Source organism: Fundulus heteroclitus, chromosome 22, assembly GCF_011125445.2.
Source record: "Fundulus heteroclitus isolate FHET01 chromosome 22, MU-UCD_Fhet_4.1, whole genome shotgun sequence".
Taxonomy (NCBI): Eukaryota; Metazoa; Chordata; class Actinopteri; order Cyprinodontiformes; family Fundulidae; genus Fundulus; species Fundulus heteroclitus.
In genome coordinates, this window is record NC_046382.1 from 12,506,603 (window position 1) to 12,532,292 (window position 25,690).

General features: G+C 48.1%; 1 protein-coding gene across 1 annotated transcript in view; it reads left to right on the forward strand.

The window, feature by feature from the left end:
* Window positions 1-449: 449 nt before the first annotated feature.
* Window positions 450-25,690, forward strand: part of LOC105934841 (B-cell lymphoma/leukemia 11A) — a 65,998-nt gene continuing 40,757 nt past the window's right edge. Inside the window, exons 1-2 of the mRNA XM_036126789.1 lie at window positions 450-820; window positions 4,095-4,547. Coding sequence (XP_035982682.1) covers window positions 766-820; window positions 4,095-4,547 — 508 coding nt within the window. The 5' untranslated portion in view covers window positions 450-765. The remainder of the gene's footprint in view (window positions 821-4,094; window positions 4,548-25,690) is intronic.

A 25,690-nucleotide genomic window follows, 5' to 3' on the forward strand; every position in this document is an offset into this window, starting at 1 on the left:
TCTCTCTCTCTCTCTCTCTCTCTCTCTCTCTCTCTCTCTCTCTCTCTCTCTCTCTCCTCCCTCCCTCGCAGTGCCTCTTGTCCGGCCCCCCTGATCTCTGTGTCCATTGGCTTGCGCTGGGTCTATTTCTCATGTCCAGCCCCCTCCTCTCCCTCGCTCTCTTTCCCTTTCTCTCTCTCTCTCTCTCTCTCTAATGATCGTCCAATGGTGTTGTCTGTCCCTCCTCCCACTTCCCACTCCCACTCGGGTGCCTCGGCCCGGCCCATGTTTTTGTATGTCGGGTGTCCGTCCGCCGCCTGACGTTCAAGTTCGCCGGGAACGTCACGTCCGTGCACTTGAACTTGCACAGCTAAAGAGGGGAGGGGTGGTGTGAGTGTGTGTGTGTGTGTGTGTGTGTAGGGGGGGGTGTGGGGTGGGGGGGGCGGGGGTGGAGGGGGGCTTTTGCCATTTTTTTTCAATCTCTCTCCCCTTCTCTCTCTCCATCCACCTCACTCTCTCTCTCTTTTTTCTCCGCTCTCCTTTCTCAAAAAAGCCATGACGGCGATCCCGCGAACCATCCTCGCCTCCGCGCAATCTTTCTATTATTTCTAATTTATTTTATTATTTTTTATTTTTTTCCCTCCGTCTCCTCCACTTCCTCCGGTAGATGTCCAAGGCGTTGGATGAAGCTCTTTTCTCTCTTTTTTCCCCCCCTCCTCCTCTCCTCTGTCACACCGGCATCTCCCCGATGTGATCCGCGCTGAACGCAGCCGCTGAACAGCCACCATGTCTCGCCGCAAGCAAGGCAAACCGCAGCACCTCAGCAAACGGGATTTCTCGCGTAAGTAAAAGCATCTAAAGAGAGAGTTAGAAACACTTTTGTTTCAGTTCATCCATCTGGGAGCAAAAGGGGGGGGGACAAAAACCGGGGGGGTGTTTGTGGACACCGGACACTCTGACTGGACTTTGCAGCGCCGCGAGAAAGTCCGACACCTCCCGTGCGTAAAAAGCTGCCTTCACGAAACACGGAAAGCAGGACAGAGAGAAAGAAAGAGAGGAAAAAAAAGTTTCGATGGACCAGGTTTAAGTTCTGCAGTTCTGACAAGGCTGCTAAACGTGTCCGCCTTGGATCTCGACTTGCCTTCACGGTCGCCCCAGTCAGAGCGTATCCTCTCCGCGGAGCACCGTGGACAGGTCACGTTATCGCTTCCTGCAGTGCGATCTCGTGTGCTCTGCCTCATTTTGGAAACGAAAAGGGTGAAAACTTGAAAGTGGACTGGACCGAGCGGAAAAAGCCCCTAATCTGAGCCTATCAAAACGATCGATTTATCGACGTGGTCTGTATTTATATGTTTTAACAGTTGCTGCTGTTCGTGTGTGCGTAAAGTTGAAGCCACGTTCTGTCTTTATAAAACACGACTACTTGCTGCAAAACAATTTACAAATGAAAAATGTGAGGAAATAACTTAATTCTTGAACGCTTCAGATATTTTTTTAAGAACGTAATTATCAGATAGCCATTGTGCGTGAGAGGAAAAACAAAAATATCTGACATAATCTGACTTTTACGCACAGCGTCCATTTCCCTTTAAACTTACTTATGTGTTTTGAGTTAATTTATTTGTGCGCAAAGGCTTGGTATGCCGTAGGAGAGTTGGTGCGGGTGTCTTGGAAAGCTGCGAGGCAGTTGGTAAAGTGTGCGCCTGTCTTTGCGCTCCACGCGCAAGCAATCAAGCAGTTATTTAGCGCATCTTTACGCGTCGGTGCTTAATTACCTTTAGAGTTGTTTGACGGGCAGTCGCGTGTGCTTGGTTTGGAGACAGAGACAGAGAAAGAGAAAGTGTGTGTGTGTGTGTGTGTGTGTGGGGGGGGGGGGGGGGTGCATTTCCTTCTGAGAGGGGACAACGCAGTGACAATGACCCTGTGCCGTCGCTAGGAGGCAGAGCGCGATTAGAAAATCCAGCTCCAAACTTGAACCTGAGGAGTTTCACCTCCAAACCCCCCCTCTCCTCCTCCCTGTCTATACGGGTTGATGTTTTGCGAGCTTTTTAGAATAAAGGAAGAGCGTACAAGACGTAAGGATAGGTAGAGGGGCAAACAGAGAGGGAGGGAGTACCCCAGCAGCCCCCTCCCAATCCCCCCTTGCAAGTTCGTCTTCATCACCCGAAACCCACGTTCTGTCTCCGGCACTACTGTTTTTTTTTTTTTTGTCTGTGCATCACTTTTTATACACATGTAGCCTGCGCTCCCATTCTAGCCGTGCACACGCGTATCCACATTTCATTTGTCACAGAACCTTTCAGAAAGTCCAGTTTATGGCTAACGCAGCTCAAATGTCACCTCTCCGGAGTGAAGTATGAGGAATTATAATAAAAAAATCTGATCATTTTATTTTCTCTCACCTCCACATGGCTACTCCCACCTCCCTTCTTACAATTTTAGCTTTAGATGTATTATTTTTAATTAAAAGAAACACAGAAATACATTAGATGTACTTTGTGTGTGTATATATATATATATATATATATATATATATATATATATATATATATATATATATATATATATATATATATGTGTGTGTGTGTGTGTGTGTTGCTCTTTTTAACGGTCTGGAAAGTGATGGTTGTAAATTCTCTTTCGGCATGTGAATTTAGTGAGCAGCAAACATATCCCCTCTGCTCCTCTTCTTGTTTGTTCAGCTCTCTAAAATTAGACACAGATGAGTTGCTTCTGCGCAATTTCTGTTTCACTGAGATTTTTTTTTTCTTTTATGCATTTCCCTCCTTTTCTTTCAACCTAGACGTTCTCTCTCGATTTCACCCTCTTGAGTCGGGAGGTTTTTTTTGCAGCCAGGTTACATTTTCTTCAAACAAATGCGTTCGATGCCACCCCCTTCTTTAGGAGCGTTTGTCTAACTTGCGCAGACCTGAAGTTTAATCAAAGACAGGGGACATTTTTGGAGGCAGCGCTCCGGGAGCTGCTGGGCCGGCCTGTAGAATCCACGTCCCAGTTTGATGTCTTTCAGCACCGTGGCGTCCACAAATTGAGGGGGGGGGGATGTAGTCCACACTCCCACCAACGCAGCTAACCCCCTCCCTTGTAGGTACATACTTTCCCGCAGACACTCGGCCACACGTGTGCCCATACGGCGCTCCATCCCATCTCCCTGCACCCCCCCCACCACTCCCCTCCTTCCTGTTATCAGACCAAAATCTGTATCCAATCACCCAGACGGTGAAAATTAAAATCTATTTTTTGATTCTCAGTGGTTTTAAGTTCATTAAAATGTGAAATTGGCAGATGAGTAAAGAAGGTCAGTGCACATTAGGCTACTAGCGCAGAGTCAGACTCTTCACCTTGGACTGGAAGATTTTCTTTTTAAAGAGGGCCGCTGAGTTTCAGTCCTGCCGCTTTGCCGCTTTGCTCGCTCTGATGCTGTTGTAGCTCCACAAAATGATCCTTCACGTCTACTTCTTCCTCCCCGCAGGAGGGAGAAATCAGGCTCATTCTGGGCCTAAACATCAAGTGAAGCACATGTTATCAAAGCAGAGGGACGACTCCCCCCCCCCCCCCCCCCCCCCACCATGTCTCTCTCCTGTCTTCCCTTCTCCTTTCGCAGCACATGTGCTGAACCGCGCTGATTAAAGGCTCAGCCCGTGTACAAACACGGACCGGCAAAGTCAAACTCATCCACATATTTAGGTTTTTCAACGCATTATTTTCCAAGCGTCCCCCCCTGTCATTGGCTATGAAATTGTTATCTTTAAAGCCGTGTGATTGGAGCTTTGCATCCATTGGGGATATTATTTCCCACCGTTCACTGCTGTGATCTGTGATCCATGTCCATCTTGCGTTGTAATCATTTTTTCCTGCTTTTCATGCGTTTCTATTATTACAAGGCCCCACGTCCTCAGCCGCTTATTGTGCAAACCACATGTGAAGCGTTGTCTCTCTGACTCTGATCCTCTGTGTGACAGCAGGGGGGGGGGGGGTTGGGGGGGGGGGCTGTTTGGTCCCTCTCATCACTTCCCACCAGGAGTTGTATCAATAGGTTGGAAAATAAGCCATTTTAACGCGGGTGTCTAATTTCTCTCTCCCCTCTGCCTCCGCAGCGGCCGAGCCCCTCTCCAAGGCCGTGGTCTCGTCGGAGGAGCTGTCGGAGCGCTGCTCGGAGCTCTCTGAGGACAGCGGCAGCCTCAACGGGCACCATCTAGCCCCCGGTGCGGGCCGGCTGGCCAGGCTGGGTCCCGACTCTCACCCGTCTTCGGAGCAGGACCTCCTGACCTGCGGTCAGTGCCAGGCCACTTTTCCCCTGGCAGACATTTTGCTCTTCATCGAGCACAAGAGGAAGCGATGCCACGGGCCGCCCTGCCTCACGATAGGCAGAGGGCTGGACAAGCCCCCCTCGCCCTCCCCCGGTTTGGCCCTCACCCCCTCACCCGCCCTGAACTCCCTGCGCGGCCGGAGGCCGGTCGAAGTCGGGGTTCAGGCGACGCTGGCAGACGAAGACGACGAGAGGTTCTCAACGCCTCGGGGAATTTGCCCAAAACAGGAGCCCCTCCCAGGTAAACAAAGCAACAGTGCACATCACGTCTACGTCTGTATGAACACAGACGCTCCGGGCCGCAGAGAGAAAACAAGCGACGGTACGTTCAGAGCAGGGGCCGCTGTGGGAACGTGGCGGCACACGCAGAGGCTCTTCGCCCCCTTTCCCTTCATCGCTCAGGCGCAGCTTTGCTGAGGTTCTGAACGGAAAGTGGCTCTTTCTGTCGAAGTCGGGTCCTGTTTTTAGTGTGGCGCAACGAGCCGCCGTGCTTCGCAGCTTCACCCGACCTGCAGCGAACAGGCGCCCACGTTCTGCTGTAAGGGGGACGTCGCAGATGAAGTGTGTTCTGCACCGGCGGGCCGGTCAGGATGTAGTGTGGGTTTGTCTTTGCGTGAGGCAGGGCTTTGTTATTCCGCTGTGTCTGGCGCAGAGTGCGGGGGCCTTTTTTTTCCCTAGTCTGCGCAGCTTTTTCCCCGCTGTGGCCTATTCCCACTGGTCACTGGAAAGGAGACATGAGTGCCCTTGAATTTGTGGTCCCAGGGGTCAATGCATATGTGTGTGTGTGTGTGTGTGTGTGTGTGTGTGTGTGTGTGTGTGTGTGTTGAAGCAGGAGGATTCTCCGACCAGGTGTGTGTGAGTTTCATTCTCGGGAGCAACAGCATTCTGTCTCCTGCACTTGGTGTGCTTACAGTCCTTCCCAGAATGCCTTGTTTTACCCAAATAAATTTAGCCCAGGTCCTTCTCTCCTCTCCGAGTTCACCTTTACGACAAAGGATCCTTCTACCTTTCCGTCTTCAGATCAAACCAGAGCCGTTTCTCGCAGAAGTGCTACGACACGACTAATTATTTGTTACAGTGCTATTTCTCTCTCTCTCCCCCCCCCTCCTCCCCTTCTTCCTTGTGCATTTTAATTAGCGGCAGATTTAAGCGGTGTACTAAATTAGCCGGTGCACGGAGAGGGGGAGATGATAAACACCCATCATCAGCCTGTTCGCTGAACACAGCTCAGGAATCTGAGGAAAATGTGGCCAGCGTTCAACATTTGGAGCTGAGCTCGGTTCCCACGGCTGAAAAGGTAGCAGCCACAAGGAGCGGCGGAGAACGGTGCTCCATCCCCGCGCTTTGCGCTTCGTGGCCGCAGAAACACGAGCTCGTCTTTTAGCTCCTGTGTGTATCCGCCGTCTGTACGTATGTAAAGCACGCACGCACACACACGCGCACACACACACACACGCTCACTCGCGCAGACACTCACCAGCTAAACTGGGTTATTAGAGCGATTTACATCATAATAAGGGCGTCTGGTTTCTTGAATAGTGCTGCGTGTGGGAACGTCTTGGTGGGAACAGCTGTACGCACAGACAGGACAGCAAAACAGGACAGCAGCAGCATATATCTTCCCCAAGCCTGACAACACACACTGAGCAGCGGACAGGACGAGCATTATTGAAAGTTTGCTGCTTTTCTTTTTTCCTTCATGAAAAGGAAAGACAAATCTCTAAATGGCCTGTCTAAGCCGACGTCTTGCCCCCCCCCCCCCACCTCTCCTTTAATTTTCCTTTCTTTCCGTGGAGCATCTCTCCGCAGCGGCACACACGGTAAATCCTTGCAGCACGTCCAATTCGGTAGCTGATAAATAAAGCTAGTATCCCCTCCACCCCTACTCGATCCCAGCTTTCATCCTAATTGACCCCAAACTGTAAGAGGATGTGGGGGAAAAAAAAAAACATATAATGATCTGCTGAAGCTGCGATGTTGGCGATCCAGAAAGTATTCACGGTGATGTAAAAACCTGCGTTGTGACCGCTCTGCTTTTTAAAACTTGACAGAGCCTCTGCACGAGGGCAACAAAAGGGCATCAAGATGCAACTGTTTTTTTTTCTTTTTCTTCTTTTCACTGTAAGGAATGAATATATTCTGGAGTAATAATGCTGACTGGACATCATTTAGGATTTTATGCATCGCCTATCTTTACATTTGCATGCATCCGGCACACTTTTGCCAGTGTACTGTGCAAGCTGAGTGCACACATGCATTTCCAAGAAACAAATGTCTGCTTCTGACTAACACACTTTTTTTTTTTGTTTTTTTTTTTGTTTTTTTTACCTGCAACTAACAAACGGCTCTGGCCTGGATGTTTTCTGTGTGTGTATGTGTGTGTGTGTGTGTGTGTGTGTGTGTTTGTGCATGCATACCGGACCGTTCAAGCCACACACACACACACACACGTGCTTAGCGCTCTCTTGCTTGCCCATTTATTCTATTAATCCCTAACTGAGATGAAAATTCTGATTATAATCCCTGAGGCGGTCCCTCGCTCAGAAACAGCATCGCTAATGTCTCGAAAGAGAGAGAGAGAGAGAGAGAGAGAGAGAGAGAGAGGTCTGTGTGTATGTGAACAGCTACGTCTTGTCCCATTTTTTTTTTTTTTGTTCACACAGCGGTGGATACTAATGAAAAAATTCTTGGATTTGAAGATTGAAATTTAGAAGGAATTCTTTGTGGATTACCTCGACTATAAATACAATTCCTCCCGTCTCGTTTTTCCAAATTGATTTTCTTCACGACGAGGTGCAAGAATCTAGTGGCGACGAGGCCCAGCGGTCTGCATTTTGGTGAAACGTCGGCTGATAAGCTATCTGTATTAGCTCATTAGCGGGGATAGGATCGCTTACAAGAGCGGGATGATAAATCCCCCCCCCCCCCCCCCCCCCAAAAACTTCTCACATTTCTCAACCCAAAATATCCGGTCTGCCATTGCGCTCCGGCCCCCTTCGCTGAACCGCCCTGGCTCGGAGCCGCGCACCACGAGGATTGTTAGTCTATGATCTACTGATTAGCAATTAGCTTATCATCACCAGCTAATGCTGCCCATCTCAGTGCACATTAGTGCATTTTTAACACCCAATCACGGTCTGGCTCTGTTTCAGAACGCTCTCCCTCCATCTCGTGTCCCTCCTCTTCTTTTTCTTTTTCCCGTCTGGCTTGTTTCTCTCTCTCTCTCTCTCTCTCTCTCTCTCTCTCTCTCTGATGCATTAGTAGTCAATGCAAATCCAGGACAGCCAATTGATACTGAATCAATTACAGTATGTTTGTAGGTTCGTGTGTGTGTGTGTGTGTGTGTGTGTGTTTCATACTGTGGAACATCCCGGCGAGTCCAACAAAGAGATTTCACACACTGGCTGCCATCACTAATCTATTGTCGCTCTCCCTTTTTTTTTTTTTTTTTTTTTAGTCTGCCTTTCTTTTCTTTCTTTTTTTTTCTCCACATAAGATTTTATTTAGTGGACTGGAGTGCTGCGCTGCGTTTGAACAGCGGCGGCACGGTGAATGGCCTCTCCGAATGTAAACACGCTGCTGTGTGTGTGTAGAAATCATCAGCGGCAGGATAAAACATGCCGTACGGGCCACAGGGACGATGGGAAAAGCTAATAATCCGCCGCCAAGGCCAGTGGCCTGCATTGTGTTATATATCTGGATGCTGACGTAGACATTGCTGTGAGAAGGTATTTGCCCCACGATGCCCTCTTGCAGATTTCGTCTGGTTTTTTTTGTTTTGTTGTTGCAATTTTGAACAATCAGGCAAAGATAAACTAAATGGAAAAGCATTTTTTTTTAAATGATGATTTTGTTTATTAAGGGAAAAAAGCTATTCAAACTCACCTTATCCCTGAGGACAAAACAATAAAAAAAAAAAACTAACAATTGTTTGCCACTCCTGGTGGCAACAGCTGCAGTCAAGCTTTTGTAACACCTGGCATCACACCGGAGGATTTTTGAACCACTCTTTGTTGCAGAATTGTTTTAATTTAGCCACATGAACGCCAGGTCAAAGGTCACGCTACAGCCACATCTCAGTCGTATTTTTTTTTTTTTTACCAGACTTTGAGCACTCCTAAACCTTGATTTTGGTTTTTTTTTATCTATTCTCAAGCGATTCACAGTGGACTCGCTGTTGTGCTTTGGACCATTGCCCTGCCCTGTGACCAAAATTGTGTGAGTTTAAAGCCACAAGCTATGGGTCAGACATTCTCCTCCGGGATTTTCTCGTAGAAGAGGACTTGTGGTGGAATCAATTGTGGCAACTTGTCTAACCCTAACTCACCTAAACCCCACCCCTGACACCAGCACCGCTACGTTTGACTGCAAGTCTGATGTCTGTGCTCTGAAATTATAATTTATGTTGTTTTAAGCCAGATGGTTTGGCTAGCCTCCCCCCCCTAAAAGATGAAATCATCATTTGAAACTGTTTACTCAGGTAATCTTTGTCTCATTTTTAAAACCTGTTGGATGATTTCAAACATTTAAGTGTGACTAAAAAAGCAAAAAGGGGGAAAAAAAAAGGGACAATTGATGTTTTTCACCAATGATATATTGCATCAATATGTACGTTGACACCATCAACTGTCTATTGTCGCCACATGCGTGTTGGGAGGACAAAAAAAGATTCAAACTGGACTGAACACTTTTCACCAAATGGCATTTTAAACTGAACTGGACTCCATTGTGGCACTATTTGAGCTGGAATGTAAGTAACTCAATTTGGATTGAATGGATTTGATTTAATTACATATCTCTGATATCAATTGAATCTAAAAATGACCTGAGATGACTTTTGTTGTGAACCGCAGTTATAAAAATTAGACTGCATTATTTACTGCTCAGCAAAAAAAAAAAAAAAGAGCGTAAAACAAAGAATACAGGCATCGTGGAGGCAGGGAAGATGGAAAGTTGCTGCTTATGGGTTTAAGAGCAGTGATGAAATGAAGACGAGTCTGTGGAGTCGAGCTTGACTCTGTTTGGTAATTCCTCAGCACTCGCACCCACACTGTTATATAAGACAGCCTTAAAGTGTTAACTACTATAAACCTCGTCCTGCAGCCTCATGCGGCAGGTTCTCTCCTTGAATATTTATAAAGCCGAGGCATCCGGGGCTTTCAGCGACTGGCGCGAAGATTTCGTTAAGCTGCTGGTTTTGAACCCCCGTCCGCTTATAGCGGGCACCTCCGTCTTCCTCTGTCTGCAGCTCTCCTTTCTCTCCCAGACTCGTGAAAGCCCGAGGCCCCCGGGCTGAGGTAACCCTGATGACATCCCGACAACATCACCAGTGTTACTTGTGACTCCTCCAGAGGATCATGCGAGTGATTTCTTACGCTCTGAAAAAGAGAAAGGGCCGAAACAATGGATTCAGATTAAAGCTAAGGCTGAACGTGGTCCTGAGTCTGACCTGTGACTTCTCTGTGGAGTAGCTGAGGGATTCCCTGCGGTGATCATTAGATTCCTGCACACATGCACAGCAGATTGCTTTGATCGTTGTTGTTGTTGTTTTTTTGTGGTATTTTTCTTATAGTGTTGATTGGAATTTATTTATTTTTCTTCCAACAAATCATGTGCTTGCAGCGCAAAGTGATGAAAGGGAAATAAAATGAGGAAAAAAAAAAGTGATCATCAACAGTCGTTAATAATGCATCAGTGTAAAATAACATCTTGATTTGTCAGTGCAGAGGCCGATGCCACGGCTCCAGGTGCACCGCCTGCTCTGAGCGATCCTCGCTCGTGAAGGAGCTAAACCAGGGCTGATTTGAAGAGATGAACGCAAATGTTCAATCGCAACGTGTCTGCGGTTTAAAGTCCTTTTTTTTAACGAGACGCCAGAGAAAAAGCAGAGGGACCCAGATTTTCTCCGTCTGCACGGGGCATGGAGTGATGCGGCTCTGCTGCCTCCGCCCTCCGTTTCTGTGTGTTGTCAGTCAGCGGGCTGAAGGTGGGCTGCGCTTTTTCCATTTGTGCTTTGACAAATCCTGTGAAAATTATAGAAGCGTAACGTAAGATTGTCGTACAGCCAGAGGAAGATGGTCGCGTGAATATTTGGTGATCCGGTTCGTTCTGTTTAAACACTTTTGAACGGGATGCCGGAGAAAGTGACTGAAGTTTAGCCTGTTAAGCCTGTTGCTGCGCACTGACGGTCAGGTGGCTGAAAGACGGCTATTAGACTTCCCCCGTTTTTGCTTACAGAACACAAAAAAATGTTTATGGTCACAAAAAAAAAAACCCAGAGTCATAGTGGGGAAGCTTAACGATTGCCACCCAAATGTCTTAGTGAGGTATCACGGTGTTAATTGTAACTTTTGACAAGATGATAGTGCCACGTCTGTTCAGCAGCAGAGTGAAGGCCTGATGCATCGGCCTGATTACCGTAATAATTCAGCAGCTAATACCGGTTTGTTGGACCTGTAAAAGGGATAATATTCATGTTTTTCCATTGATAACCTATAAATAAATCAAATCAGATACAATCGTAACTGTAACAATCACAATGTTTCATATTGTATCATTTTAGCAGCAGTTGGGATAATAGTTGCCTAGACAGATGACATTTTTACGTCCTAATATACCAGGTTAGAAAACCGTGAGAATCTCATCCCTGCCCAGGACTTGCTGGAAGTGACGCATCACTCGGGGGCCTGGAATAAATAGAAGCAGAACAGGGAATGAACAGCAGCACCGCGATGAAGAAACGACTTGGAGAAAATAAAATAATAAAAAATCCCAGGGAAAGACGTCAGCCTGCCCACACAGTTTGACTGACGGTGGATCTCTCGGAAGAGCGGCGCTGACGCACCAAAAAAGACAGCGACAACGGTCAAGGATGATGACAGATGTGTTAAAAATGAAAACTAAACAGCAACAACACCCAAGAAAAAAAAAAAAAAAGAGACCTCCAAGCCTTTTGTTGGCTGGCTGGCCAGCTTTTCCTAAATAGTGACAGGGCGGGATGAGACGTAAGAGGAGGAGAAGTGTTTCCCCACGGTGGTGGCGGTGTGTCGGTGACGTCGGGTCGACCCGCTCTCTCTGTGATGGAGGATTGTTTATTGATCCGGCTCTTTGTGTTTATGCAAGTGTCTCGATATCCACGCTACATTTACTTCTTGGTGGTGAGAGGGAAAGCTGCTGTTTTTGGCCGCTCTCTCTCTCTCTCTGATTGTGAGGCTGTTTGCTCCTGTGGACACACACACACACACACACACACACACACACACACACACACTGGGGCTGCACATGTAGCTCAGGTCTCTTATTATGTTGAAGGCTTGTACATAAAACTGTTTATACACTACAAAGCTTATTTATATAGGCCACTGGATTACAGACTGGCTTTATATACCACACACACACACGCACACACACACACACACTCTCGAACGCATGCACACACACGCACATAGACGACTTATGCGTCCATTTGTAAGTGCTACCTGTCATTACTTGCATCAGTTGTGTGTTTCAGTGTGAGTGGATGTAGGGTAGCCCCTGTTAAAGGTTGCCAAAGCTGAGCTGGCAGTGTGTGTGTGTGTGTGTGTGTGTGTGTGTGTGTGTTCTTCTCTCTGATTTCGTGTCCCCAGTTTGGCCGAACTGCCACCTCGACGTATGACCGCCCTATAGCTTCTTGTGTGAGCCACCTCTGTGTGACTCAGTCTAATTGTTGAGTTTTTACATCCCGGGGTTCAGTCGGCTTCCTCCTGTCACCGCGACCATCTCCTCCGTTGCTTCTCATCCTTCTTCTTGGCATATTGTAAACAGATGGAGTTTCTCGGTTTCTAGCTTTAACGTGTCGCTGCAGTTGCATCTGAAGCTCTTTACCTACAACCCTGGTTTCCTTTTTCTTTTACAAGATGTAAGGGATCTCTTTTTTTTTAAATCTTACAAGCTGATAGTACAATGTTAGCTTCATTTTCACAATTTCCCATCATATTGACATCAATATGAAATGACAAGCTCAATTATATGTTGCTATAAAAATGTCCCTCTACCCACATCTCAATTGTTTTGTTATCATTTTTACCTGTTTTTTGTATTTTCTTTGTTTTTCCTTAAATGCAGTTTGAATCAGATGTGTATACAGTCCCACTCTGACTCTGGTGTGTTTTGCAACGCTGGCCAAAATCCCAAAGCTGAAAGTACTCAGGGGCCATAATATTTAAAAACGTAAACACATCATTGATCTAGTTGTGAATTTTTTCCTTTTCACTCAGGGATAAACTAAACATCCAGTATTTTAGTGAAAGTAGCGCAATTTTAGTTTTGTCTTAATAAAACAAAGGTGTGTAGTGTCATGGCTGGTTTTAAGTGTTTGGCCCACATGCAGGACACGAACGGCAGCAGGGAATCAGTTTCAAAGGATTTATTTAAGCAGAAAATCAGGGTACGAGGACAGCGGGAACGAAGGCCGACCAGGACGCGTTCAGACGCTGCAAGGGAAAGGGAAACGTCAAAAAGGGGTTGATGGAACCAAACACGTTAGAGTTGGGCATAAGCTCACCACTGGGCGCAGGAAACCGGGCCGGGGAGGATGGGACGGACTCAGCCTTGCCTGATGGAGCTGGTGGCAGGTGTCTGAGTGACCGGCGGGCGCAGGCTGAACGGAATCCGAGCAGCGCCGGAGAATCCAGAGGTCCAGGAGCAGCAGGAGGAACCAGGTGAGTCCCGAGGGGTTCCAGTTCAGACACTTGGCACGGGGAAGGGATCCGAGGAACCGTACTGAGCGGGCACAGGTGACTCCTAGAGAGGGATCCGCCGGGAGGGCGATCAGATGAGACCTGGAGAGCACAGAGAGATGATCAGTTTATCGAAAACTGGAGATCTGTCGAAGACAGTGGCCTTTCGCATACCACTCAGGTTAATACTCTGGCATCCTCCTGCTGTCCGTGCGCAGTTCTTATAGCGCGGCCCGGCGCTGCTGAACCAACCGTAGGTGTGCGTGCCCCGCCCACCAGTCAACCGCAAACACCTGCGGAGGGAAGCAGAGAGGGCAGGGCCGGCAGAAACTGCACGGCTCTGCCAGCTGAGTCCTGACACCACCCCCCCCCTCAACGGTCGCCACCCGGCGACCTTAAGGAGGATGTGGAGGGACGAGAGGACAAGAAAGCATTGATCAGGGAGCTGTCACGAATGGAAGACCCAGGAACCCACGACCGATCCTCGGGACCGCAGCCCACCCAATCGACGAGGTACTGATGTCCTCTACCGCGCCGACGGGAGGCAACGATCCTCTGAACCTGACGTCCGAGATGGTCAAGGGTGGGTGGTGGGGGTTCGGCCGGAGGGCCACATGGACTGGGGAGGACGGGCTTGATTAGAGAAACATGAAACGTAGGATGAGCTCGGGAGTGAGACGGGAGGCGGAGACGGACGGCTGTGGGGCTGACGATGGAAACTATCTCATGGGGACCAGTAAAACGTGGAGACAATTTGCGGCAGGAGGACCTGGCTGGAATGTCCCTAGTGGACAACCAAACTCGCTGACCGGGGTGGTAGGTGGGAGCCGGAATTCGCCTCCGATCAGCGAATCGACGGTTTCTTTCAGCTGACGTCTTCAGCGCTCTGATTGTCTGGGCCCAGAATTGTTTGCAGCGGTTGATGTGAGTCTCGACAGACGGGACCGCGATCTGTCTGTGGTCCTCAGGAAGGAGAGGAGGCTGGTACCCCAAGGAGGTCTCGAAGGGGGAAAGGCCTGTAGCGGAGGAGACATGGCTGTTGTGTGCATATTCGACCCAGGGCAAATATTGGTTCCAGTCAGTGGGGTTCGAGGAAGTGAGACAACGCAGAGCGGTCTCCAGCTCCTGGTTTAGCCGCTCTGTCTGACCGTTGGTCTGTGGGTGGTAACCGGAGGTTAAGGAGTACCTGGCACCAATGGCCGAGGCAAACTCCTTCCAGACCCGAGATATAAATTGAGGACCACGATCAGACAGAACATCCTGCGGGATGCCATGCAGGCGAAAAACATGCTTCACCAAGAGCTGGGCCGTCTGGAGGGCTGAAGGGAGCTTTCGGAGGGGAACGAGGTGACAAGCCTTAGAAAACCGGTCAACAATGGTAAGGATTGTGGTCATGCCCTGAGAGGAGGGCAGGCCCGTGACGAAATCTAAGGCTATGTGGGACCATGGACGTTCTGGGATCGGCAGGGGCTGGAGCAGGCCCGCGGGAGGTCTATTGGAGTGTTTGTTTCGTGCACACACAGGGCAGGAGAGGACAAATTGTCTAACATCTTTTGACAAGGTGGGCCACCAAAACCGCCGGGAGATGAATGTGAGGGTTCTGTGGACACCGGGATGCGCAGAGAATTTCTCAGAGTGTGCCCACTGGATAACCTGAAGCCGCACGGAGGAGGGGACGTAGGTCCGGTTGGGCGGGCCGTTTCCCGGATCAGGGTCGGAGTGCAGGGCTTGGGAGATGAGGTCCTGAATCTCCCATTGCAGCGCACCAAAGGTGCAGGTCGGGGGTAGGATGGGGGGGGGTTCCTTAATGGAGTCCAGGGGCGCATATAGGCGGGAAAGGGCGTCGGGCTTTAGGTTCTTGGAACCAGGGCGGTAGGAAATTGTTAAGTTAAAGCGAGAAAAAAAAAAGAGACCAACGGGCCTGCCTGGTGTTGAGGCGTTTGGCTGTTTGCAGGTAGGCCAGGTTCTTATGGTCTGTCCATATCAACACGGGCTGCTCGGACCCTTCAAGCCAGTGGCGCCATTCCTCTAGGGCTAATTTTATGGCCAAAAGTTCCCTGTCCCCGACGTCGTAATTGCGTTCTGCGGGGGACAGACGACGGGAGAAGAAGGCACAGGGATGCATCTTCTGATCTTGGTCTGAGCACTGAGAGAGCACGGCCCCCACTCCTGTGTCGGAGGCGTCGATCTCCACAACAAACTGTTTGGTTTGATCGGGGTGGATGAGGATAGGAGCTTGGGAGAACCTCTCTTTTAAATTGCAGAAGGCAGAGTTAGCCTCTGTACTCCACTCGAAAGGGATCTTAGTGGATGTGAGGGCATGGAGGGGGGCGGCGATCTGGCTGTAACTATGGATGAAGCGGCGGTAGAAATTGGCAAAACCGAGGAAGCGTTGCAGCTCCTTGCGGTTCTCGGGCACCGGCCACTCGATGACAGCCTTGATCTTTTCTGGGTCTGACCGGACTCGCCCCCCTTCCAAGATCAGACCAAGGAAGGTAACGGAAGGTTTGTGGAACTCGCACTTTTCGGCTTTGATGAAAAGTCGGTTCTCGAGGAGTCGTTGGAGTACGAGGCGCACATGATGTTGATGCTCTGAGAGGGTTTGGGAGTAAATGAGGATGTCATCCAAATAAACAAAAACGAAGAGGTTCAGGAAGTCACGAAGTATGTCGTTTACTAGAGCTTGGAAAACCGCCGGAGCGTTGCAGAGACCAAAGGGCATCACCATGTATTCGAAGTGACCCAGCGGTGTTTTGAAAGCCGTTTTCCACTCATCCCCCCGGCGGATCCTGACCAAGTGGTAAGCATTACGCAGATCTAACTTGGTGAAGATGGTAGCGGACTGAACCGGTTCGAGTGCGGAGGAGAGGAGTGGGAGGGGGTATTTATTCTTGACCGTAATAGCGTTTAGCCCGCGGTAATCAATACATGGGCGAAGGGTGCCATCCTTCTTAGCGACAAAAAAGAACCCGGCCCCGAGGGGAGAGGACGATGGTCTAATCAACCCAGCAGCTAGTGACTCTTTAATATATTTCTCTAACGCCTGCCGCTCAGCTCGAGAAATATTGTACAGGCGGCTGGTAGGCAGCGGCGCGCCCGGCAGAAGGTCGATCGCACAGTCGTACGGCCGATGGGGCGGCAGCGAGCTTGCCTGAGACTTACTGAAAACCAGCTTAAGGTCTCGGTATGACTCGGGTATTAGTCCTAAAATCTCCGGATCCACCTCAGCTGAGGGCTGAGCGGAGATCGGGCTGACAGGGACCGCCGACTGTAAGCAAGTAGAGAGGCACTCAGGTGACCAGGCTTCGATTCGCCGGTCGGTCCAGTTTATGTGTGGGTTGTGCTGTTTCAACCACGGAAAGCCCAGGACAAGCGAAGCCTGTTTTACAGGGAAAACTAAAAAGGTAGTTCGTTCTCTGTGGTTTCCTGAAACTACGAACTCCAGGGGCTTAGTTCGGTGGGTAATACATGGGAGGATCCCACCATTTAGGGCTGAGACGCGGAGAGGGGTGCGAAGGGGCACAGTCTCGAGCTGGGAACGAAGAACAAAAGACTGGTCGATTAAATTAAAATCGCACCCTGAATCTATCAGGGCGGACAACTTAAAGGTTTCTCGAAAAGTAACAATAATTGCGCTAAGGCAAAGTCGTGACGGGGCAGGGGCGAACAACATAGGTTGGTCCGCCGGCTTCCCTGCTACAGCCGGCGGGCCCGTTCTTTTGGCCGTTCGGGGCAATCGTTTATGTAGTGACGGGGAGAAGCGCAATATAGGCACAACCTGGCAGTCATGCGCTGCTGCCTCTCCTCGGGAGTTAACCGCAATCGGCCCAGCTGCATGGGCTCGGGTGGAGAAGGAGGGGCCGCAGGGGGTGGGGAAGCCGCTGTGGGTTTAACATATGCCGAGTCCGGGAGTCGGGCCGTGAGAACTCTCAGTTCTGCCCTTAAACCTCCCCCTTAAACGGTTATCTAACCGGATCGCGAGCGCGATCTGCTCATTTAAGGATGTGGGTTCCTCTAGGCGAGCCAATTCATCCTTTAAAGGTTCATCTAAGGATTGATGAAACACCGTTTTAAGCGCGCGCTGTTCCCAGCCGGCTGCTGCCGCCAGAGTGCGAAACTCTATGGCATAATCTGCGACGCGCCGCCCCCGCTGCCTGAGGGCAAGGAGGCGTCTGGAGTCTTGGACTTCGTCAGATTCCGCCGCAAAAACCATCTTAAACTCAGTCAAGAACTCACTAAAAGTGCAGCCGAATTGATTACAATCGGGGAAACGGGACTCGGCCCATCTGAGAGCTCTTCCCGAGAGTAAACGCAAAATATAAGCAATCTTTGCGTCGTCATGGGGAAACGAGCGAGGACAGCGATTAAAAGTGAGGGAACATTGAAACAAAAAACCTCCACAGTCCCCGCTGTCCCCCGAGAACTTCTCGGGGCTGGGTGAGGAAGTTTCGGAGGTAGGCGGAGACGTTTCGGCTGTCAGAAGCTCAGGGGAGGGGCCCTGGGACGCGGAAGCGACTGGCTGGGAGGTTGCGCTAAGGATGCCTGTCAGCTGTTGGATTTGGGCGGCTACGCCCTGGAGCTGACTTTGCATGGCCATAACGGTGGACTCAAGGCCCCGAATTTGGTCCTGCTGAGCGGTTAACGCTCTTCCGAACGTGTCCGCGGGCTCGGTTTGGCCAGAGTATTCTTCTGTCATGGCTGGTTTTAAGTGTTTGGCCCACATGCAGGACACGAACGGCAGCAGGGAATCAGTTTCAAAGGATTTATTTAAGCAGAAAATCAGGGTACGAGGACAGCGGGAACGAAGGCCGACCAGGACGCGTTCAGACGCTGCAAGGGAAAGGGAAACGTCAAAAAGGGGTTGATGGAACCAAACACGTTAGAGTTGGGCATAAGCTCACCACTGGGCGCAGGAAACCGGGCCGGGGAGGATGGGACGGACTCAGCCTTGCCTGATGGAGCTGGTGGCAGGTGTCTGAGTGACCGGCGGGCGCAGGCTGAACGGAATCCGAGCAGCGCCGGAGAATCCAGAGGTCCAGGAGCAGCAGGAGGAACCAGGTGAGTCCCGAGGGGTTCCAGTTCAGACACTTGGCACGGGGAAGGGATCCGAGGAACCGTACTGAGCGGGCACAGGTGACTCCTAGAGAGGGATCCGCCGGGAGGGCGATCAGATGAGACCTGGAGAGCACAGAGAGATGATCAGTTTATCGAAAACTGGAGATCTGTCGAAGACAGTGGCCTTTCGCATACCACTCAGGTTAATACTCTGGCATCCTCCTGCTGTCCGTGCGCAGTTCTTATAGCGCGGCCCGGCGCTGCTGAACCAACCGTAGGTGTGCGTGCCCCGCCCACCAGTCAACCGCAAACACCTGCGGAGGGAAGCAGAGAGGGCAGGGCCGGCAGAAACTGCACGGCTCTGCCAGCTGAGTCCTGACATGTAGTTTTCCAACGTTTTTGGCAATTATTTTCTGTTTTATTGTCTAGAATTTTTTTTCGTCCATTGTCAGCAGAAAATATGAGAACTTTGCTTCCTTTTATCCAAGTTTAATGAATGGGTGTGCCCTATTCTGTTTTTGTGTAAAACTTACTTCATAGGAAATTAAAGGTAAAATGGAAGTAAACATGGCCAGTGACAAAACAAACAAATTGAGCCTTTTCATTAAAGAATTGCATTTTTCATTAGTTTTTTCTTTATTTAAAAGGGACAGTGCATTCATAAACATTTCAATGTTAATATGCCAGAATTAGCCCGAAGGCTACTTTACATCTGTAGTCCCTGGCAAGTCAATTAGAAAAAAAGCAAGACATCAGAAGACATCAATCAATCAATCAATCGATCAATCAATCAATCAATCAATCAATCAATCAATCAATCAATCAATCAATCAATCAATAGAATAAAAGGCAGTGGAACATTAACAATACAGAACATGATAAGGATAATCTGACATTAGTGATCACAGGTCTGTTTCCCTTTGAGCCATCTTTTACAATTGGTTTTAAGTGGACTGAATGTAGTAGTGGATGTATGTAGTCTCTTATAACAGCTGGGATGTTGTTCCAAATTTCTGTACTCTTGACTAATAACACATGTGGACTAAATGTTGTGCATCTGTGATGTATTACACAGTCAACTCTAGTAGAAGCTCTTGTTACCGTTCCACTAGTGCTGGATTTTAGCTTAATAAACTCTCCCAGAGGTGGTGGAGCGAGTACACTTTTGCCTAAAAAATGACAAAAGTGTTCACTGGAGGTACAAATTTGTATTATTCTTAAACAGTTCGGGGCCACATAAGATGACTCTTGGGCAGCACTTTGGACACCCCTGTGGTTTAAATACCCTCATGTTGATTTAGATGAAGCATTCTTCTTTCAGGTGCGCAACATACAATTGCATAGAATTTTCAAATAAGTTTGCTGCCAAATGTTTCCCCTTATTGTGGACTTTCTCTAGTCCACACAGGGCCAACAATTCTACACACAAACTCAGATATATGTATACACCCTTTACTAGTACTTAGGTGACCGCCCTTAAGTCGGTCGTTCCTCGGCCACACATTTTGGAGCCATCCACGAGCCTCTGGCACTGTTCTGGCAATCCTCCTGGCAGAATAGAGTTTATTTTAATGGTCACACCCGACTTTTTAGTGCACCACACATTTTCAACAGGATTGAAGGAGGTCTGAGCCATTTCAGAAATGTAATGTTTGCCAGCTTTATCGTGGCAAAACCACCTATTATGTTGGGAAAGCCCCACTGTGTCCATCTCAGATTAAAAGTTACTGTTAAACTAAAATGGATTTGAATAATGTGGCAGCAGATCCTCTTTTTTACTGTTCCATCCTCTTTGTGCATGGCACCAGTACCGGTAGCCTCAGAGCACGATACAGCCCCCATGCTTGAGGAGTGTAGTGGTGTTAAATGTGATAGCATCATGTCGACTCCTCCACTGCCATTGTGACCAAAGCGCTGGAAATGGTCTCATCTGACCATAAAGCCGTCCTTTAGAAAGCATTTGACTTCTCTGTGCGGACGTTGGTGTTGATTTTGGAGGTGGTGCTTCCCAGTTGGCAGCCTCAAAGTTCAACGCTAACCACCGCTGGTTTCTGGACGGATTATCAGGTGCGACTCCACATCACCGGCCCCAGCCGAAGTCCCGACTCTTTCTCGATAATTTGCGGCGGCTCATTTGAATTTTAAGCGCTACTTTAATCTTCAAAGCACAGATAGCTTTATGAATATGCATGCAATGGGCAGACTTTATCTCATTACCTTGTTGTAAATTCTAATGACCATTAGGTCCTCGCAGTAATTGCCAATTGTTTTGCATTTTTGATTGGGCTATTACCATGCGCATTGGAGGCGCACATCAGCCACGCTTGTCAGAGCCGGCATGTCAGGAGGTGTTTGCGTGTTTTAATGCTTCTCTGTGCGGCTGTGTGTGTGTGTGTTTTTATTCATTTACGCCTTAGGTTAGAGATATCTCTATATAATATAAATGAAAGTAACCATTTTTAATTGCAACAACGACTAAGAAGGGACCCAGAGATTGGACGTGTTTAATTTGCATGATGTCTCCGCCGTTTCCTCATTACACTTCTTGTTTTTCACAAACACGCTGACAAAGATCACCCAGCGTGAACCATCTGGCTCTCTCCTGTACATTTAGGTCCTGACATGTTGTCAGTGCCCACATCTCTTTCAGTCTCTCTGCCTCTCCTCGAACGTACTTGCGTCAGCTGCAGCTTACGTCCTATATCTTCGGCCATTTTGGAGCCGGCGATTCGTCTTGGTAATTGAGTTTCTCTCCGAACGGGGAAAACTCTTTAAAAAGGGAACGAAACAAAGAAAATGCGCCCCATTGTTCTGTCTTTAGAAGGAAAAAACGCTTCTGTTTCTGCAGGCGGCGCGCGCAGAGTCGCTCTGTTCCGCCTTTTGTGCTCAGATACCTGTGTTACTTTTTTTTTTTGTGAGAGCAGGACAAAAAGAAGAGTCAATAAAGGAAATCAATTTTCTTTTACTAATAAAGCCTGACAATTAAGAAAGTAGGAACAACAAACAAGAAGCAGAGCACAGGCACTAATCTCTTTGTTTTCCTCTTTATTGTCCCCCCCCCCTCCTCCTCTCATCTTTTAAACCTCTCTTCCTAACCTTCAACTCTCACAGACACTCCTGTTATCCCTCTTATTCTCCTGGTTTGTGTACAAGCGCTGTGAGCGAGATATGGGAACCTACGTACCGATGAAAAGGAATTCTTAATTGCAGAGGAATGAGGGCTGTTGCAAACAGTGTTGTAATGGATGAGTGAAAGTGTGTGTGTGTGTGTGTGTGTGTGTGTGTGTGTGTGTGTTTTTGAGGTGCTGTCTCCGGTGAGACTCACAAGGCCTGTTTCCTGAGGTCCCTTTTAGCCTCCTTACAAATACTTCAACACACACACACACACATACACATACACACACACACACACCTCTGGCTGCTGTTACTCACTTCAAAGTTGTTAATATTCAGTTGGGAAACTGTATCCAGAACACAACTAAATTATTAAGCGTATGAACTTTTTAGGCAGTAAGATGAACTGATGCGCCACATCTATGAGATCCTCCTTGTCTTTGCACGTGTGTGTGTGTGTGTGTGTGTGTGTGTGTGCGCGTGTGTGCGTGTGCACATGCTGTCTCCTTCTGCCTAGTGCCTGGTCTTTGGCCAAGGGCATGCATAATTGATCCCGTGCCCACGATCATTTTCTTGATGTAATTGCCCGCGTAAGATATGATGAAATCTAATGGATAATTCATCTACGACACCCCATGCACCCCCCCCCCCTCCTAAACCCACCCCCAAAACGGATAAAGAGCTGCTAAAATGTACCCTTTAAACATTCCTGTCTGAGTCTGTGGGTGTGTTCGGATGGCACAGAGATACTGAAGCATCCGCAGACGCAGGAGGAACAGTAAGAGCGCACAGATATTGAATTAGCTGTTACTCACTAAAACTAACACTCCGATTAAAACTGCCCCTTCGCAAATTTGTGCACGGACCAAAGAAGAGAGAGGGCAGTTAAAGTCAACCCCGACTTACTCTCTACGCAAGATTGCCAAAGTCAAATATCAACTGTAAAGCAAACTGGCATTTAGGTTCCAGCTTGGAAGACCGTCTATGCAGCCCTGAAAGCAAGAATACACAGAAACCACATCTCTGCAGTGTGCATTTAATGCAAATACCTTCTCTTCATTAAGAAAAATTGAAAGACTGAAGGTCAAAACTAAAATAGTACCACATGCCTCTTTAGTTCCAAAATGCTTGCTTGTGTTTTTTTTTTTTAGGTGATAGTTGACTTACAAATAGCCAGAGGCATTTAAGAGATGAGCTTGTCTTTGCAGATTAATGATGAGCTTTTATTGTATCGAAATAAACTTTATTTAAACCATCCATCCTTCATATTCCGCTCATCTAAGACCCAGTCGCTGAGGTAACTGGTTTAGAAGCAAAAATCCAGAGATCTTTTACAGATAAATCCATAAACAAATTATCAGGCAAGTTCTGGGTCTCCTCCCAATGGGATCTGCCCAGAAGGAATCCAGGAGATCCCCTTATCAGATACCTAAACCAGCCCAGCTGACTCCTTTTTATGCAGAGGAGCAGCAGCTCTACTTTAAGCCTCCCCATGGATAACGTAACGGGGCTTTCCTTCTTATCTCCGTGGCCGAGTCCAGCCATCCTGCAGAAAGTTTGTAAATGGGATCTCTGGTGAACACCCATATCTCACAACGATAGATCTACAGGAGATCACCCTGTAAAGTCAGATCTCATGGCATCAGATAAAAACAGCGCTGGACAAGGCCCCAATCTGTCTGTCTTCTCCAGTTAAGCCAGAGATAGACTCCGGTATCAGAAAGAGCCACGGCCTCAGACGCTGACTCCTCCAGTACAGACAGAAGGTCATGCCCTTAAGATGCCAACAGGACCACATCATCTGTTCCCTCTTATCTCCACAACCGCACCTTGAGATCCTGCCTATATAACACCTCAGGAAGGATAAGTGACATGTAAAATATTAAACAAATAAAATGTGAACGTGAAGCAAAGATGCTTCCATAAAGAGTACAAGATCTTAGGTTCAGGCCCCCGCGAAAATCAGCTGTATTGTTACAAAATTCTTGCCCTTCAACTGCAGCTACAGTAAGATGGAGAAACCGAGTCGGCCATCACACGGAGGGCAACTCATCCTTTCCATGCCACACCAAAAAAAAACAAAATCAACAGCTGTGGCATCAGGACATTGACTTTTATATATTTTTTTTGTTAAATTGAGAGTAAAGCACGGAGTGTTAACTTTTCGTGCGCTCTCGCTCCACAAGAAGCGGGAAAGCCCGGTTGAAATCCCACATGCCCCTTTTTTTTCTTCTCTGCTTTTTTTTTTTTATCCCCCTGCAGTTTTCCATTGAACTCCAGATGTGTTTCAACACGCTCTGAACTGCAGTCACCGCTGCTGCCTCCCTCCCTCCCACCCTCCCGAACACACACTCTCACAAAAGCGCACCTTGTGGACCTAACATACTTTTTGGCCTTGGTTCGCTTCATATCTTTTTGTTGTCTCAAGCTCGCTGAGGACGCTTTTTTTTTTCTTTTGGAGGTGCTCTCCAAATGTCGACATGCACATGCAACCCCCCAACCACCCGCACCCCCCCCCCCCACCCACCCAGCACCGCCCCGCCGACGGACCGACGGGACAAAGGACGCACACGCGATGTTTATCTTTGCTGCATGAGGGAAATGCAAGCCCCAATCTGCACCGCCCCGAGAGGTGTTGAGAGAAACAGGGGAACGACCAAAAAAAAGCTAGATAGTGAGAGATGGGGAGATGAGGAGGAGAGGGCACGGGGTTAGAGTGTCCTGGGGGATGGGGGGGGGGGAGAGAAAGAGAGACAGAGGGGTTAGAGAGAGGAAGGAAGGGCTGAGTCCCGGCGCTCTCTGTCCATTAACAGATGAACCTGGCCCACGTCCAACTGTTTGATGAGACGGGTGTCGCGCGGCTGTGTGTGTGTGTAATGGGTGGGTGTTGGGATTTCAAAACAGTCACGCATGCACAATTACATACAACCGCTCCAGCTCTGCATTTTAAGCTGCTGCCGCCGTCCATAAACAAAGCTCTCATTCCCATTTTCATTCACCTGCACACACACACACACAGCGTCCCCCCCACCCCTCCTCTCTCCCTCCGTCTCTCACATACACACTCGCAGAGTTCAATAGAACAAGCTCTGACTAGTTTTGCTGGCATGAAAATCTTTTTTTTTTTTTTTTTTTTTTTTTTTTTTTAGAAAAACAAGGGACAGTAAGGTGGAAGGGTAACTAAAAGGTTCGAAAAGACGCAGACAGAGAGACAAAAACGCTGCAGATTTCCACCGAATCTCCGGAACCTGTTGTGTCCTTCTCCTCAGCGGACTGGGTGAGGGGTAAAAAAAAAAAAAAAAGAGAGAAAAGGGCACAGAGAGGGAGCGACAGATGGGGAAGGTGAAAGCGAGGAAAAAAAAAACAGAATACTCGAGGAAGTAAAATAAACACACTTTCAACCTTCACTTTCAGCTTTTGCTCTTGTAGCCAACTTGTGAAGAAAGTGCAGGAGCTCGCTGATGTTAACAGCAACAAGTCGGGTCACAATGTGTTCCAGGAGGGGGGGGGGGGGTTCACACACAGCCGAGCTGCTGCCCAGGAGGTTCTGTTGGTACGATTCCGCTCTTCTAGTAGAAACCGCTGCACACCTCAAATCTCCAGGGTTAGACTTGAAAATTAGAAGCAATTAAATACATCCGAATGTATGATTGTAATGGGAAAACATCTGGAAATGTTTGTGGGCTATGAATGCCGATGCCAGGCGCTGTGATCACTGTACCACCTTAGAACTAAACCTGAAGGAGAGTAAAATGGACATATTGGGATGTTTCCTCCAACTCTGTATGAGCAAAGCAATGTTATTTTCTCCTCCTTAACAGCCTTCAAATTTAAAGTGTTGATACTGAGGGTCTCATTAATGAAAAACGGCCACCTATATAAACAGCGTCTCCAGCTGCAGCTCCTGTCAGCATGTTGATGTTTGAACCGGATTGAGCTCAATAATAATTACTGCGTTATTACTCCGTGCGCTCATCGCGTGTGTCTTCACAAGAGGTGTAAAGTTTCCTTTAAACTCGAGCCAGAGTGTTTGAAATAAGCTTTTGCTACAGGGTGCATTACGATATTCACACACTTTATCTTGTCTTGATGGCATTGTGGGGACCCATGAACAGAACCTGTTTTGTGGGAACTATCCATTCTGGATACACAAACATGCAAACAACACACACGCGCGCACAAAGTGAAAGCAATGACAGCTACAGAGTAATCACAGATACAATCCACTAAAGAAAAGAACATCAAATTATACTGTTAGTTTTTAGATCATATGTATAGTGACACAGTAAAGCTTGAATAAGATTTTTAGATATAAAAGGCCTGTACAATCTGGACCTGATATGTATCTGTATACTGTTTTAAATTTCTTCATATACATATTTTTTCTTAGCTATTATGCAGTAGGAAGTGCTTTAATGATGATTGACTAGAATATCCACGTTGTAATTTAGAGTGATTTTTACAGTTATTGGAAGCTTGCTTAAAGCGATGCATTGCC